At 42.2% G+C, this 18,172-nt stretch overlaps 1 protein-coding gene across 7 annotated transcripts; it reads right to left on the bottom strand.

The window, feature by feature from the left end:
- Positions 1-867: 867 nt before the first annotated feature.
- fermt1 (fermitin family member 1) lies at positions 868-16,786 on the bottom strand. 7 transcript variants are annotated; one of them, XM_036985418.1, is made up of 16 exons: positions 15,876-16,468; positions 14,166-14,261; positions 13,694-13,852; positions 12,621-12,854; positions 12,188-12,325; positions 11,076-11,262; positions 10,791-10,893; positions 10,551-10,658; positions 9,699-9,830; positions 9,416-9,465; positions 8,883-9,114; positions 8,695-8,771; positions 8,452-8,599; positions 3,812-3,936; positions 3,498-3,639; positions 868-1,735 (listed from the first exon to the last, which is right to left on the bottom strand). In XM_036985418.1, exons 3-16 carry the CDS (start codon positions 13,842-13,844, stop codon positions 1,562-1,564), a joined length of 2,001 nt encoding a protein of 666 aa, XP_036841313.1. In that variant the 5' UTR covers positions 13,845-13,852; positions 14,166-14,261; positions 15,876-16,468; the 3' UTR covers positions 868-1,561. The 7 variants fall into 7 exon arrangements, with proteins under 7 accessions (XP_036841313.1, XP_036841314.1, XP_036841316.1 ...); XM_036985419.1 differs by lacking the exons at positions 14,166-14,261; positions 15,876-16,468 and adding an exon at positions 16,673-16,786; XM_036985421.1 differs by lacking the exons at positions 14,166-14,261; positions 15,876-16,468 and adding an exon at positions 16,595-16,616.
- Positions 16,787-18,172: the final 1,386 nt, after the last annotated feature.

Raw genomic sequence — 18,172 nt, 5'->3', positions numbered from 1 at the left:
TGATTTTAACCTGCTACGGAAAAGGCACTTCCGGTCGTGGATGTGTTTTAGCTAGTCATCCCCGCCACGAATATATTTTTGTTGTTGATACAATATAAATTTCGAGATACTAACTAAACATTTCGAGAAACTACCTCGACATTTAAAGAGACTAACATGAAATTTCAAGATACTAACTTAACGTTTCAAGACAGGAGAACATACAGGATATATTACTTAATTTGTAGCATTATGTGGCGATTTCCATCTATCCATGTTGCAGAGATCAGCAAAGCAGGGCCGACGGCAACGTGTTGAGCTAGCATAAGCTTTTGATTCGCTTTAACAACAACTACTGACACAAAAGCGTTTAAAATAAGGATAAAGTACTGTTGGGTATGACCCATCTGTTCCAACACTATATTGCAGGCAACTATGAAATGTGAAATTATGTATTCATGACTGTTCATTGAAATACTCCCCACCACACCTTGGACCTGTGGTTTCACCTCTGAAATCACCACACAATGTTGCAAACTAAGAAACATAAGCACGCCCTACTTTCTGAAACATTTGAGTTAGTATTTCAACATTTTTACTTATTATCTCAACATTTTGTATCAGCATTTTTATTGATTTATTTCATGGCGGGAATGGGCTTCCATAGTATCCATTCTCAAAACATAATTCTCATACAGTATAATCTGTTTGACATCAAGACTGAAGGAGCAATTTTGGTCTTACATGCTCATGTGTCTAGGGATGTTTTAACTTTCTCACATGGGGTTATATAACTGATCTAAGGTCGGAAAGACAATTCTACTGTTTGTAGATGCGCCACAAACTGCTCTCAACCTGTGCCATTACAGAGACAACAACTGACCAAAACATGTTTCTCAAGTTTATTTCAATGCAGTTCAGTCAAGAGAAATACCAGTGTAAACAAATGTCTCGTTCAACGTGATAATAACCCACCACCAGAAATATCTTTGAAATTCTGTTGGACTTGTAATACAATTGCAAATGTTACATTATAAAACAGTATAAAAGTAATATGTATAAAATAGGGCAATGAGCAGCCCAATAGAGTGATTGTGAAAGTAGCCTACAACATTGAAATCAAAGACTTAAAAAATGTGGTGTCAGTAAAACTACCTAAAATCCTCCTCTTCAACCACTGTCTGTTGGTTGTCACTGAGATTTTTTCTGGGCTACACCAAGGTAAACAGGTGACAAGATGTACAGCCCATGTGCCGAATGAATTGCAAGGCCTAACCGTCAGGCAAATGAGCCTTGTAGAGATGGTCCAAACATTTTGTAGAGATGGTCTTAGAATCAAATGTAGTGTACTGTGACCAAGACGTCTACTTTTCTCTGCACTTACAATATGAAAATATAATTTATGTAGCCTACAAAACCATATCAGCAATTCATTTAAATTCTTTCTCGACTCTGGATTGGCTTTTTACAGGCCTTCAGTCCATGAATGATTGACTGCATTGGAATGCATGGATAGTCTCAGCTTGTAACAAATCCTCATGTTTGATCGCCACAGCACTAAATTAAAGCTGATGTCCCAGGTTCATTCCTGCCCTCCAGTAAGTTTGTGGAATAGTTCCTCGTCCAGTGTCTCGTTCTGGTCTTTGGAGCGTGTTGAGAGGAAGATGTATCCTCCTATGTACTCATGGACCACCTTGCAGTCACAACTCACACAGGAGAAGGCTATCGACACATTCTGGTCAAACTCTATGGCCACCTGGAGACATGAAACAACATGGATTATTACTGATTAATGTACTTTATAGATACAGTGGGGCAAAAAAGTATTTAGTCAGCCACCAATTGTGCAAGTTCTCCCACTTAAAAAGATGAGAGGCCTGGAATTTTCATCATAGGTACACTTCAACTATGACAGACAAAATGAGAGACAAAAAATCCTGAAAAATCACATTGTAGTATTTTTAATGAATTAATTTGCAAATTATGGTGGAAAATAAGTATTTGGTCAAAAACAAATGTTTATCTCAATACTTTGTTATATACCCATTGTTGGCAATGACAGAGGTCAAATGTTTTCTGTAAGTCTTCACAAGGTTTTCACACACTGTTGCTGGTATTTTGGCCCATTCCTCCATTCAGATCTCCTCTAGAGCAGTGATGTTTTGGGGCTGTTGCTGGGCAACACGGACTTTTAACTCCCTCCAAAGATTTTCTATGGGGTTGAGATCTGGAGACTGGCTAGGCCACTCCAGGACCTTGAAATGCTTCTTACAAAGCCACTCGTTTCCCGGGCGGTGTGTTTGGGATCATTGTCATGCTGAAAGACCCGGCCACGTTTCATCTTCAATGCCCTTGCTGATGGAAGGAGGTTTTCACTCAAAATCTCACGATACATGGCCCCATTCATTCTTTCCTTTACACGGATCAGTCGTCCTGGTCCCTTTGCAGAAGAACAGCCCCAAAGCATGATGTTTCCACCCCCATGCTTCACAGTAGGTATGGTGTTCTTTGGATGCAACTCAGCATTCTTTGTCCTCCAAACACAACGAGTTGAGTTTTTACCAAAAAGTTATATTTTGGTTTCATCTGACCATATCACATTCTCCCAATCTTCTTCTGGATCATCCAAATGCTCTCTAGCAAACTTCAGACATGCCTGGACATGTACTGGCTTAAGCAGGGGGACACGTCTGGCACTGCAGGATTTGAGTCCCTGGCGGCGTAGTGTGTTACTGATGGTAGGCTTTGTTACTTTGGTCCCAGCTCTCTGCAGGTCATTCACTAGGTCTCCCCGTGTGGTTCTGGGATTTATTTTCACCGTTCTTGTGGTCATTTTGACCCCACAGTGTGAGATCTTACGTGGAGCCCCAGATCGAGGGAGATTATCAGTGGTCTTCTATGTCTTCCATTTCCTAATAATTGCTCCCACAGTTGATTTCTTCAAACCAAGCTGCTTACCTATTGCAGATTCAGTCTTCCCAGCCTGGTGCAGGTCTACAATTTTGTTTCTGGTGTCCTTTGACAGCTCTTTGGTCTTGGCCATTGTGGAGTTTGGAGTGTGACTGTTTGAGGCTGTGGACAGGAGACTTTTATACTGATAACAAGTTCAAACAGGTGCCATTAATACAGGTAACGAGTGGAGGACAGGGGAGCCTCTTAAAGAAGAAGTTACAGGTCTGTGAGAGCCAGAAATGTTGCTTGTTTGTAGGTGACCAAATACCTATTTTCCACCATAATTTGCAAATAAATTCATTAAAATCCTACAATGTGATTTTCTGGATTTTTGTCTGTCATAGTTGAAGTGTACCTATGATTAAAATTCCAGGCCTCTCTCGTCTTTTTAAGTGGGAGAACTTGCACAATTGGTGGCTGACTAAATACTTTTTTGGCCCACTGTACATTTTCAGGAGAAACTGGTTTCTCAAAGGCAACTATTATCCATTACTTCCTAATCTGTAAAAAGTAATCAATCAATTAAATAAATCAATGAACCAATCAATCAATCTAGAACCATTTACCTGTCTGATCTCCCAGTTGACATTCCACTGTCTCATGTTGGCGAACCTCCAGGTGGTGACAGGCAGGCCAGTGGACATGTCAATACGGATCAGACGGTTATAGGAGATACCCATCAGCTCATCCTTCTTACTGCCTCGGAACCTGGAACACACATACACATTCATAATATCTTTATGGAACCATAGTGGTTTTGTGAACCATGATTGTGTGATGAGTAACTTAGCTCAGGGAGCAGGTCCCAGGCAAACTCCCAGACTTTATCTCGCTAACACAGTCTTGAGCTGTTTGAACCTGGTCGGTCACATTTATGTACCTGACAATGTAGTATTTGATACCAAACTCAGGCAGGGACTGCCAGGCCTGGATAAAGCGCATTTTAGCTTCATTGAGGGAGAGCCTGGCAATGTTCTGATGGGCCTCCAGGATCCTCGCTGTCAGCTGGACAGGAGACAGAAAAGGGACATTTAGGTTACTTTACACAGACATTATGTCAATCATCTAACAAATACTGAAAGGGTCTGATATCATTATTACTGAAACAGGATCCAAGTGGTAAATATAAAGATCCAGTCCATTAAAAAAAATGGAGGCCCCTTACACTTCAGTGTTGTGATACAAACATGTATTATATTATTCATCATCATAAATCAGACAGGTTTTTTACATGGACAATACATTGGAGATAATATAAGACAAGTATTGAACACTATGAAAAATCTGGGAAATCAAGCCTGGTATTCTTGGCTGACTTTGAAATGGCCTTTGATAAAGTACAACTGGAGTTTATATATAAATGTCTGGAAAATTTCAATTTTGGAGAATCTCTTATAAAATGGGTTAAAGTTATGTATAGTAACCCTAGATGTAAAATAGTAATAATGGCTACTTCTCAGAAATGTTTTAATTGTCAAGAGGAATAAAACAAGGTTGTCCACTATCGGCATATATATTTATTGCCATCTAAATGTTAGCTGTTAAAATCAGATCCAACAATAATATCAAGGGGTTAGAAATCCAGGGTTTTAAAAAAAAGGTGTCATTGTAAGATGATTGTTTTCTTTTAAATCCACTATTTGTATCCCTCCACAGCCTCATAGAGCATCTAGATACTTTTTCTAACCTAATTATGATAAATGTACTATATTACGTATTGGATTACAAAAAAAAATAAAAAAACTTTTACAATACTGTGTAGTTTACCAATAAAATGGTCTGACGGGAATGTGGACATAGTCGGTATACATATCCCGAAATAAATTATCTGACTCCAATACATTTTTAGTTAAGATCTTGCTACCATGGAAATGAAAATACCTGTTTATTTGTGGGGGGGGAAAAATCACCCTGATTAACTCTTTACTCAAATCCCATTTGACCTATTTGCTTATGGTTTTGCCTAAACCTAGCGACCTGTTTTTTAAAAATTATATGAGCAAACAATATCCCATTTCATTTGGAATGGCAAGCCAGGCAAAATTAAAAGGGCATATTTATAAAATTAATATGAATTCGGAGGGCAAAACTATTACATTTTAAAGCATTAGACCTCTAATTAAAGGCGTCAGTCATACAAAAGTAATACTTAAATCCAAACTGGTTCTCTAGCAAATTAGAAAGAATGTCTCCCCCCATGTTTAAGAATAGCCTTTTTCCCTTTATTCAGATTACAACCTCTTACTTTTGATTCTTTAAAAACTAAATCAATTCCAAAACATTGCTATTTTTTTTAAAAACAAGCCATAGAAAGTTAGTTGCCATTTCAGTTTAATCCACCAGAAAAGACAGAACATATAGTACAACAAATATTGCAGTTAAATATACTAATTGATAAAAAAACAAACAGGTATAATCTTTGTAAATTATATCATAAATAGGACTGGTGGAGTTGTCATACATGCAGCTAACAAAAATATATGGAAATGTCTGCTCTACACAAAATTACAACCAATGAATTGCAGCATTACCGCAAAAATGGAAGAGGCAAATGGAAGGGGGAAAAAGTAAGGAACTTATGTCGGCCTTGCATTAATGGCCAAAATTGGTTAAAGAAAATTGTTAAATAAAAACAGATACCAGTTTAATTTAAGGACCAAAAATTGACAGCTGCGCCATATAGACTGCAAAAGAGTTGCAATCTATATGGCGCAGTTGGAAGAGAGTTGGAAGAGATTTACAATGATTCCATGACACATGGTTTATGAACTGATACACAAAACGACGGCAGATTAAAAACGTATAATTTTTCATTTAAATTATGCTAAATTCTTGCAACAAATATGTTGGCTTGCAAAAGTGTTCACCCCCCTGGCATTTTTCCTATTTTGTTGCTTAACTACCTGGAATTTCAATGGATTTTGGTGGGGGGGTTTGTATCATTTGATTTACACAACATGCCTACCACTTTGAAGATGCAAAATATTTTTTCTGGTGAAACAAACAGGAAATAAGACAAGAAAACAGAAGACTTGAGCATGCATAACTATTCACCCCCCATCAAGGAGGCAAAGGGTGGCTACATTACAAAATCTCAAATATATACACTGTAGATAAAAACCTGGAATGAGAAGGTGTGTACAAACTTTTGGAAGCTACAATCTGCTAAATTAAAGCTTATCTACCCAATAACAAAAAAAAATAAGAAAACTACTGAAATGGTGAGTGAATGGAATGGTCTGGGCGCCTTCAGAGATGGTCGCCTCATTTCGAGTCCTTAGGAAACTCTGCAGTATTTTGTTTTTTTTATGTTTTATTTCTTACATTGTTACCCCAGGAAATCTTAAATTGTATTATTAGAAACATGGTTCTCTCAGGATATGTTGTCGGAATCGGTTCAGTCACTGGGCTTCTCCATGCATCGAGCTGACAGAGATAAACACCTCTCTGGGAAGAGGAAGAGGGGGGTGTATGCTTCCTGATTAACAACTCATGGTGAAATCCTAACAACATACAGGAACTCAAGTCCTTTTGCTCACCAGACCTCACCTGATCCAATGCCGGCCATATTACCTTCCAAGAGAATTCTCATCAGTTATCGTCACAGCTATGAACATTCCCCCTCAAGAAGACATCAAGATGGCCCTAAAGGAACTTCACTGGACTTTATGTAAACTGGAAACCATATATCCTGAGGCTGCATTTATTGTAGTTGGGTATTTTAACAAAGCAAATTTGAGAACAAGGCTACCTAAATTCTATCAGCATATTGATTGCACTACGCGTGGGGGTAATACACGAGAACTCTGCTACTCTAACTTCCGCAATGCATACAAAGCCCTCCCCCGCCCTCCCTTCGGCAAATCTGACCACGATGCCATCTTCCTCCCACCGTCTTATAGGCAGAAACTCAAACAGGATGTACCAGTGACTAGAACCATTCAACGCTGGTCTGAACAATCGAAAACCATGCTTCAAGATTGTTTTGATCACACGGACTGGGATATGCTCCGGTCAGCCTCAGAGAATAACATCAACCTATACACTGACTCTGTGAGTGAATTCATAAGGAAGTGCATTGGAGATGTTGTACCCACTGTGACTATTAAAACCTACCCTAACCAGAAACCGTGGATGGATGGCGGCATTTGCGGAAAACTGAAAGCGCGAACCACCGTATTTAACCATGGAAAGAGGTCTGGGACTATGGCTGAATATAAACAGTGTAGTTATTCTCTCCGCAAGGCAATCAAACGAGCAAAATGCCGGAACAGGGACAAAGTGGAGTCAACGGCTCAGACATGAGATGTATGTGGCAGGGTCTACAGGAACTCAGTGACTACAAAAAGAGAACCAGCCACGTCACGGACACCGACGTCTTGCTGCCAGACAAACTAAACACCTTATTTGAGGATAATACAGTGCCACCGTCACGGCCCGCTAACAAGAACCTTTAAGTTCCTCGGTGTACACATCAACAACAAACTGAAATGGTCCACCCACACAGACAGTGTGGTGATGAAGTTGCAACAGCGCCGCTTCAACCTCAGGAGGCTTCAACCTCGGGAGGCTTCAACCTCGGGAGGCTTCAACCTCGGGAGGCTTCAACCTCGGGAGGCTTCAACCTCGGGAGGCTTCAACCTCGGGAGGCTTGAAATTTTGGCTTGTCTCCCAAAACCCTGACTAACTTCTACAGATCCACAATCGAGAGCATCCTGTCGGACAACTGCTCCATCCATTAACTGCAAGGCTCTCCAGAGGGTGGTGCGGTCGGCAAAACGCATCACCGGGTACAAACTACCTGCCCTCCATGACACCAGATGTCACAGGAAGACAAAAAAGATCATCAAAGACAACAACAACCTGAGCCACTGCCTGTTCACACCGCTTCCATCCAGAAGGCGAGGTCAGTACAGGTGCATCACAACTGGGACCGAGAAACTGAAGAATAGCTTCTATCTCAAGGCCATCAGACTGCTAAACAGCCATCACTAACTCAGAGAGGCTGCTGCCTACACGAGACCCAATCACTGGCTACTTTAACAAATGGATCACTAGTCACTTTAAATAATGTCACTTTAATAATGTTTACATATCTTTCATTACTCATATAATTTGTATATACTGTATTTTATACCATCTAGTTGCCACTTGCCTATGCCGCTCGGCGATCGCTCATCCATATATTTACATGCACATATTCTCATTCACCCCTTTTAGATTTGTGTGTATTTGGTAGTTGTTGGGGAACTGTTAGATTACTTGTTCGATTTTACTGCACTGTCAGAACCAGAAGCACAAGCATTTCGCTACACTCGCATTAACATCTGCTAACCATGTGTATGTGACCAATAAAATTGGATTTGATTTGAGATAAGTATTATGGTGTCACTTGAGTCATGTCAGAGATAATCAAATCTTTCTCTGGAGAGCTCTGGTGACACATCCTCTCTCTGTCTGTCTATGGCTCACAAACACGGAATCATGAATGATCACTCTATATTGAAGATAGACACCCACCTGTTTGGTCTTGTACTTCTTGGTGTATCTGGGGGAGACAAAGCACTCAGCGTTCATCTCCATGGCATCCAAGTCTGGAGCAGCCTGACCAGGAGGGGGCGCCAGACTTTTCATCTGCAGGAAAGACTGGATGTTCTTCACCTCCGACCTGGACCAATCACAGTTTCTCTTGGTCAGTTTACAGCCACAACCCTACTAACGTGGTCCAAGGCAGGTGAAGTATTAGGTAAAAACAAGTCTGACCTGTAGGAGCTGTAAGCCATGGTCTTGCCCTTGGAGGCCAGGGTACAGGCTGCCTTCCACTTGGAATACTGTGTCTCCTGGATAAAAAACTAAAATGTTACAGCAATATGTAGGCGGAACAACGGAGTCATGTTGGCGGTGCCCCGACTCTAATAAACTAAAAACTTAAATAAGAAATAGCATCTTACGTTGTCACAGCGGATGTAGACCTCGTTCATCCCATCAGCCACTGGGAGCAGCAGTTTGATGCCAAACTTCTTGTCCGTTACGTTGACGTCAGGGACCACCTCACATCCTCGGAGATGCAGCTGTTCTATCGGCTCTCCGCTGGCTGTCTCTTTGTTCTTGTAGTAGGAGATGGTGGTGTCTTTAAACACGAACCAGTACTCCTTAAACGGACGCAACGTCAGTCTTTTAGGCCTGCTCACGAAACAACAACAAAAAAGCTCGATGAGGAAAAACATGAACGGGTTGTGTCCCCACACAGTCACACTGTTGCACATTCAATGTTGCTGTGTGAACCGTCTGTGTCACGCACTCCAGGCCATATACAGCGTGGGGCATTAACCTTTCCTTGTCTGAAGTGAAATGGCATTTTATTTCTACCACTTATCATTCAAGGTCTCTTTGACTTATGTTTCCATCTGTTACATAGACATAGAGGTACAGTATACAATACATTGTGTGTTTCTGGGCAAATACAGGGGCCCTCAGGATTTACCTGAACAGCTTGAGGGAGTCTGCCAGCTTTGGAACGTCTGTGATGTCTTCCTGTGGGGCGGGAACAAGCAACTGTCAATTATCTTGTGACTTAGTGACATCATCACGTTGAGACATGCAATCTAAGCAGACTACCCATCAAACCCTTTGCTTAAATACAGGTGTTGAACCCTCTGAAACGGTTGAAAACAAACGGTAGCAAACAAATGACATACACACTTGTTTATCATTTATATGTAAAAAAATATATATGAATCCTTCATATGTAGGACATCTACACTAACCAGGATTCTGTCTGTATTTCCTCCCTCAAGTGTGACCTCTAGGTTGGATAGGGCAGCCTCTACTTCATCCATCTCAGGTTCGTTGGAGAAGTCCAGAGGTTCCGTGGACATGGTCATCTTGCATATGTGATACTGAAACAATGTGGACAATCATTAATAATCAGCAGTGAATGATGGGAATATAACAGGAGATTTTACAACACACAACAGACAAGAAGAGCACAAAACTAACAAGACAACTTTGAAAAAAATGAAATATACCCAGCCTTTAGCTGTCTAAATGGCATGTTTGAACCCTAAAAAACAGATTTTAGTTCAACACTTGAGGCCAGATGATAACACAAGACCGGGAGGAGGAGAGAGCCCTGTGATTCCAGTAATTATGCAGGTGAAAGCAATAACCATCTCAGGGATTTCACAATGGTTTCTATATCAGCTTAGAACATGGAAAAAGGTATTCAAAGGTATGTTCTGGATAAGAGCGTCTGCTAAATTACTAAATTGTTAAAAATGTAAAATGATATCAAAGTCAGAGATGAAGAACATTTAACATGTAACAGTCATAGGTTTTTCGCTTCATAGTTTTTTTGTTAGTTATATTTTCTCATATTTTCCTCACCCAGAGGAGTACAGGGTGATAGCCAGATGTCCCTCCCTCCCTCTTTCCTATGGGATTTTCCTCCTGTCCCAACAGGCCTTCTCTTGGAATGAGACTCCAAACCGGATCTCCCAGATGGACAATAGTGTGAGAGTGTGTGTGTGTGTTCATTGGCGCTCGCGAGTGTGTATGTGTGCGTGTATGTTTGAATGTGTGACGTGCGCGTGGGCAGGTTTGAGTTTGTGTGTGTCTACCTGTAAGGAGGCGAACATTAGCATTTCTTCCTCAGTGCAGTCGATCTCCTCCAGTAGGATGGACCAGCGAGCCTGCTCATACAGCTGGGTTATCCTCACAGCATCATACTGAAAACACACACAAATCAGTCAATGTTAGGGTTAGGCGTGGGGTTATGGTTACAGTTAGTCTCACCATAGGGTTGAGGTTCAGTGGTATTCAAACTCCCACTTTGGGTTAAGGTTAGGGGTTAGGGTAACCTTTGGGTTGAGGTCGAAGAAGCAGTGGTATTTGAAGCGTAGCTGCAGTCTGTCATCTTCTCCGATGCCCTGTTCCATCAAGGAGCGGGAGGAGTCCAGCCACCTGTCAATCACACCAGCAGCATGTCACAGTCAACCAGGAAGTTATGTGCTCAGGGGAGAGACAGAGTAGTGCTCTCCAGCATAGCAACAACTAGCGTCTTTTCTACCTGTCCAGCCATTGAGTCTGGTTCCCCTCAAGGTTTATTCGTTCCAATGGAGTTTTTGTTTCTGAGTAACTCTTACCCTGCGTTGATGATGGCTTTATCCACCATGGACAGCTGCTGGTACATCTTGGACAGCTCCGCAGGGGGCAGGTTGGGCTGGCTGGAGGTCAGTGGGTTGTCCCCAAACCACAGGCTGGTGGCCGAGGCAGGAGTCCCGTTCTCTGGGTCGTAGGTGGGCACCATAGTCTTACTGTACAGGGGACTGCCTGGAGGGGTCAGGTGGAGGAGGAGATACAACTCAGAGCCCATATTCATAAAGGCTGTGTGAGAACGCTGATCTAGAATCAGTTTCGCCTTTAGCCTAGGAGTGAGGCCTCATGGGAGCATAGAGGATTGCGGGGGCGAAATGGCCCTGTCTACATTTGTTCAAAAGCAGCAGAGCCTTTAACTCAGAAATAATTCATTTGAAACGGTTCAGAGCAACTGTCAAAATGAGGCTGGTTTTATGAGTTGGTGTGGAATCCTCAGCTGCCCTATACCGTAGCTACTGTACACTCACACCGACACGGAAAGTGTGTGTGTGCCTGCGTTTCAGAGTAAGCGGTAACGAAAGCCTTGAGAACAAAGCAGCGAACTATAGCTTCTATTCTTTCAGATTTCCTTAATGCTTGCTGTATTCTTTTAGATCTTCAGAAACTTTATAGAATTCTCCATTCCTTCTTAGATTGTTTCAGAAGTCTACGGAAGCCACCATGTGGGTGGAATCTGGTGGTGGTGTGAGACATAAAAGTCAGTAGCTACCCACTTTGAGTTAGCCAGAGGTTCGAAACCTTGACTGTGTTGCAATATATATATTAAATCACTTCACAGCGTGATTGAAAACAGACCATCGCGATTTGAGGAGAGTTTGAGCCAGCCTAACTTCTCAATGGGGATAACTTGGCCTAAGGCCCTGATGGTTTCTATGATTCAACAAAGCTATACTGACAGAGAGACGACAATAAAGGGGTTGGCTAAAGCAGGGACGGGCTGTCACCAGGATATGGCTAACTGGCTAACTTGGTTGAAAAATCGTCACATGAAAACAGATTGGAAGAATCTCAACCATTGAAGATACAGTACATCTAACAACACATCATTAACATTGTATTCATATGCTTAAAAAAACGCAAACAACACTGTGTCTCTCACCTGTTCCCCCAGAGCCTCCGCTGATGCTGTCCATATCTAAGATGTCATCCAGTGCTGGGTTCTTGTCTTTCTTCTTCTTCTTCTTGGACGGGTCATCTGGAGGCTTCAGCAGGGACAGCTCCTCTGGCCTCCTGATGTCTGGAGGAGAGAGAAGAATGTCAAGGAGAGATCCGACCTCTAGACTACACCCTAACCCCTTCCCTCTCCTATGGCCTCTTGACACCTGGGAAAAGGAAGACCGGGTCAAGGAGAGACACTGCACCCTATCTGACTCCTAGATCCTAGACTCCTAGCCCTATATCCTTACATCTAGATTTAAACCCCTACCCCATAGGTCCGAGCCCCTAACACTTCCCGTATTGGGAACTTCACCATGTTAAAACGGTGATCTAGTTCTTTCGGAGCTGCACTATTGCCCGGTTAGGGTACTCACTGAGCGCTCTGCAGATCTCAGCGACGGTCTTGAAGACGACGGCAGAGTAGCTGACAGTGAGTTTGACCGTTTTCATGTTGGGCAGCTGCAGGCACAGGGGTTTGTGCTGGGGAGTGTAGCGCAGGTCAGCGTCCGCCTGGACACCGTACTTGTCCAGGGTCCAGTGGGTCTTCAGCAGCCAACAGCTCCTCTGGTCCCACCACAGAGCATGGTCTGACCAGTCCTGAGGGGCCTCTGGCGGCGAGAGGGAAAGGAGGGAAAGAGAGAAAGAGAGGGGTTATGGTTGGGTAAAAGGACAGCATTTCCTCAAAGTACAAACGTTGCCACTAAACACGTATCATTTTATATTTCATCCACAATTCAAATTGATATTCAATTGTCTAAGAACAATTTCAGCATGGAGTATGTGTACGTTTCGGACTACACGAGAAAGCTTCTGCCCATAAGTTTACGCCAAACAAACCACCTGCAGCAGGCATAAGAAGTCCCCACAGGAAGCAGATGGGTGTGGCTTGATGATTCTCTAAGACATCATGTTGTGAGCGTTACAGCTAAACCCAGACCACTGTTAGTCCAGTCTGATGACTGGCCACTGAGTCATATATGGCTTAATCATATACATGTAGTCATATGCCTACTTAACGATGACGTAACAAACACAACACACCTTGCCTTAGGCCACTTTCCTGCCGTCTTCCCACGAGGAAGTCCCTAATGTCTAATCATCCTGGATAAAACACAGCCTGTGTCTTAAATCACACCCTATTGCCCATGTAGGGCACTCATTTTGTAGACATAATAACTGTCAAATATAGCGCATGACACAGGGGATAGGGTCTCTGGGAGATTTCTCCCAGGTGAATAGATACGAGATAAAGTGGTGAACTTCAGCCTTTCAGGCTGTGGTACTGAAGCATTGTGGGAAAACAATACTACTCAGCAGTATAGAGGAATGTAGGACAAACCAGGGTGTGTTCTCCAGTCTAGTACACACAGAGAGCGAGAGAGAGAGAGAGAGAGAGAGAGAGAGAGAGAGAGAGAGAGAGAGAGAGAAGAGAGAAGAGAGGACTCACTGATCTTCTCCACCAGTTTGAGCATGAGTCCTCCAATGTGCAGGTCTCCCTTGACTCGGAGTTTAAACCTCATGCCCTCGTCTCCATCTCTCTGGTCTACCTGGACCGATAGCTCCCACGACGTTTTGCCATACTCTGCCGTGGATACCATAGCCCTTCCTGAAGAGGAGGGGAGAGAAGGAGGTTAGCAGAGAGATAAAGGACTCAATAGACAAATGTATTGGTTAAAACGTGCTGTATGAATGAAAGTATGATTGAGCGACTGATCCTGCTGTGGCTTCCCCAAAACACTGACTGAAGACAGGTCAGTGAAAGGGCATGTCATCTTTTGTACTGGCTGACTGAAAGCAGTGTCTGAGGTGGTGCTACATTTAGGAATAAAACATCCGTTCACACACATATCACACATATCCATGTGTAGAAACCATTGGGCTACTTACTGCCAGAGGTAAAGCAAAACAGCGTAACGTACATATAAAACACTTTGGTTTCCTAGTAGAACGCCACAGCTGGTCTGGAGGGAAGAAACTACTGCACTACGTGTAATTAGAGTTGTTCTGAAGGGCTTCTGCAAACAGATGAGATCAAAGAGTAATGAAGAAAGAGGAGGACAGAGAGAGAGGGGTAAAGTAAAAAAACAGTTCTTGGACAGAGAGTAATGGAGAAAGAGAGGAGGGAGAGAGACTCTGCAAGTTTGAAGTTTTCTAAGACAAAAGCAAGCCCCCCACTCCACACAATCATATATCTCCCATTCCATGAATAAGTGGTAGAGAGGAACCAAGGGAGAAGTAAAGGTAATAGGGAGCGAGGGAGGACTATGGGTTCCATCCATGGAATGTGTGACGAGCAGGGACACGAATCTGGCACAGGAGAGACTATGCAAAACAACCACACAACCTAGATCTGTGTCTCTCTATCATCCCCCGTCTTAATACCCGGTAAACAATGGGACACACACACAGAACAATGGCAGAAACTTACCGAGCTGCTCAATTTCTCAGTCAGATTGTCGCCCGAGGCTATGTAGAAATACCTGTCTCATTGTTTCTCTTTAGATAGTACGAATACCCAAAGTATGCTAGCTGGACAGCTATAGGGAGGGACTATTAAAGTGTTTTGAAAAATGTATTTGAAGTTAAAAAAAATAATAATTGCCTATGTTTTTATGGTTGATATGTGTTAAAGCACTGAGTTAATAGAGATCACAATGTGTCCTCGTGATCCTCTCACTCACTTCACATAGCTGTGGGGTCAGAACCTGTCAATACTAGTGTCTGCAGGGTACAGAGAGGGTGTGCTGTAACTTCACACCCTCAAAAGAGAGACAGACAAAAATAGGCCTACTGTGCATTAATAAGCAAACCACCAGGATAAGAATGTGGAGCGCAAGGAACAAAGAGTGATGGAAAAACATGGTTTGCATCTATAGCCAGGCCTTGGGAAAGACGGTCAATAGTTGTAGGCTACAATATCCAAAACAAAAGTGTTGCACCAAATGAGATACAGTGTAGACTACTTCACACGTGAAAATACAAAACGAGGGCAGTAGAGAGAACATGTTATTGAACCCAGATTCCATGTTTGTTTTGCAGCAATAAATTATAAATGATTTTTATTCACATGAGGAAATCTGGAAGAAAATAACCATCTCTAGCTCTCATAAAAATATTCTGAAACTCCTCTATGATGAAATATGAATTTTAAAAAAACATGACTATAATATAGATTTCCAGGATAGGGGAGAGTGGGGTAAGTTGAGCTAAAGGGGTAAACTGAGCCACCCTTGTTTCTATACAAAATGTATTATTTCACCAAATATTTAGGAAGAGGTCATCATTTCATGGGAAAAAGGTTGTAAGCAAGTTAGGTCCCCAAAAAAAAAATTTTTACCAAGTCAAATTTCCCTTGAGGGAGATATGCAGATTTTTTAAATATATATTTTTATAAATGTCTCAACTTACCCCACTTTCCCATACATTTAGTAGACTAGCATATGTCACAGCAAATGTGCTATCTAGGGCTACAGTAGACTAGCCCACCGCATTTAGGCCTACAAAGCTAAAACTACCCGAACCTCAGCCAGGTGTAAAGGCTACAATCTCTACTCGCGCCCTTACATCGCAGGTAGCGCGCTAAAAACAAAGTTGACTGTAATAGAACACATACAAAATAGAAAACTCACCTTGATCAAAGTATTTTTTTAAATATATATATATATATATATATATTCCGTCTCTGAAATCGATTTTCCTCCTTCTGTTGTGAGTGTGGTGCGGTCTGTTGTCCCGTTCGCTCGGGTACCCACCCAGTTCACACAGGTAAGGAAACAACCTAGTCCAGTCCACGTCCACAAAACAACCCCACTTATTAAAACGGCAAGAATGAAGCTTCAGCTTTACCTTGTCTCAGTCGCATGAATGTTCTCCTGCCTGTATTAGGCCTATTCACGAAACTAGCATGTGGTGTCAGGCTGTACACGTTACGCTATAGCCTTGCGTAATTACAGAAGGCTAACTATTATTTGGAATGGGTGTGTTGGAGAGGAACAGGGACACTTCCTATTTAGGCTAGTCTGAGTTGTATGAGCCAGTCAGTCAGCGCACCTTCCCTTTACTTTAATAACATCTCGTCAGACCCACAAACATCCTGTCTCCATGTGTAAGTCCGGATGAATCATAACACTGATTCAATGTGTAGTCACCATAGTTGCACTTATGTAATGTAGCCTATTTGTGTATTTGTTGTTTGTTTGTTGACGTAGTGGCATTACACATGCATTCATACAACTAAAGATCCAATATGATTTGAGTTACTGTTCAACATGTTAGGCTACGTAAGAAAATGAAACATTTAGAAACTCCATGTATTGAAACACAGAAAAGTAATTGAAAATAGACCTACAGAGGTAACGATGACTCAAGCCTGCCACCAACTGGATACTAGTGGTGGACAGAGCATATAGGAGTAGCCAACCCTTACCTGAACGACTCAAACTGAATTCGTCCGCTGCTCTATGTTTGCTACATATGCCACGTTCATCTACTCGTCGGAACTAGGAAACTGGTTCGTTGAACGCGGCACCTGTTTAACTACAACCAGTTAGTTAGTCGGAAATGTCCGAGTTTCTTAGTTCTGACTAGCACTTGAACAAGGCACTTGCTCAGTCTGAGACTGCCACCATCATTTAAGTATTTTGTGGTGACATCAAAATATAAATCAAATCAAATCACATGCTATTTGTCACATGTCTTGTAAACGACAGGTGTAGACTAACAGTGAAATGCTTCAGCTACGTATGGGTCCTTTTCCAACAATGCAGAGTTAAAGATAAAGATAAAAAATACAATACAAATTTGAAATAGTGACAAGAGGAATAAATAAACAGTGAATAACGATTAACAATAACGAGTAAAATATATATGTACATAGCCCATCTGTAAATAGCCCATCCAACTACTTCATCCCCATACAGTATTTATTTATCTTGTTCCTTTGCACCACACTATCTCTAGTTGCACATTCATCTTCTGCACATCAATCACTCCAGTGTTTAATTGATATATTGTAATTACTTTGCCACCATGGCCTATTTATTGCCTTACTAGCCTACCTGGTTAAATAAAGGTGAAATAAATAAAAAAATGAAAAAATAACGTCTCTATACAGGGAGTACCAGTACCGAATCAATGTGTATGAGGTAATTGAGGTAGCTGTATACATATAGGTAGGTGAAAAGTGACTAGGCAAATGAGAGGTGTTGTACAAAACAAAGTCCTCAGCAATTGGACCATCTCTAACCAATCAGAGTATTGAGGAATTTTCAAAACGCCCCTTTACCCACGCGTGTTCTGGCTCTGGCCGAACCCATCGGTTTCTGGAACCAATCAGAACTGTTAGAATGTGTTTGTGTTCTAGAAATCGTCAGGGAGGTACTCAGATCCCGACTCATTGCAGAGAAGAAACTAACATCCGTGGGCATGGATGGCGTGGCGTAGTGTTTAGCCGGAGCAAGGAGTTTGGGTAGCCGGGCAAGGCCAACCCTTCTCCTACAGAACTACTGGGGAATGCAGGCTTTTGCTCCAGCCATGCTCTTAAACACCTGATAATTCTTATGACCTGCACATCTAGACCACGATTAGCTGAGTCAAGTGTGTTAGAGCAGGGCTGAAGCAAAAGCCTGTACAGCCAGGTGGAGAATCTACAGTCACTCAGATGGAATTCATGGACTAGTTACTACTGTATTATAAAGCCATCAGTGTGTCACAGGATCCTCAATGGGTGTGGATCAAAGAGTTTCTCTCCCCCTCATACATATAAAGAAGTGAGTCAGTCAGTCAACCCAGGTCGGGCCAGGCCGGGCAGGCCGGGCTGGGCAGGCCAAACTACTACTTAGTGAATATGTGCAGTTCAAAGCCATGATGGATGTGGTTGAGCCTATAAAAAGAACAAGGCTTTCAAGTGAGAAGTTCTGTGTCTTGT

This window comes from Oncorhynchus mykiss, chromosome 8, assembly GCF_013265735.2.
Source record: "Oncorhynchus mykiss isolate Arlee chromosome 8, USDA_OmykA_1.1, whole genome shotgun sequence".
NCBI classification, from domain to species: Eukaryota; Metazoa; Chordata; class Actinopteri; order Salmoniformes; family Salmonidae; genus Oncorhynchus; species Oncorhynchus mykiss.
Note: the sequence above shows the minus strand (reverse complement) of the source record. Positions and strands in the feature narration are given on the sequence as shown.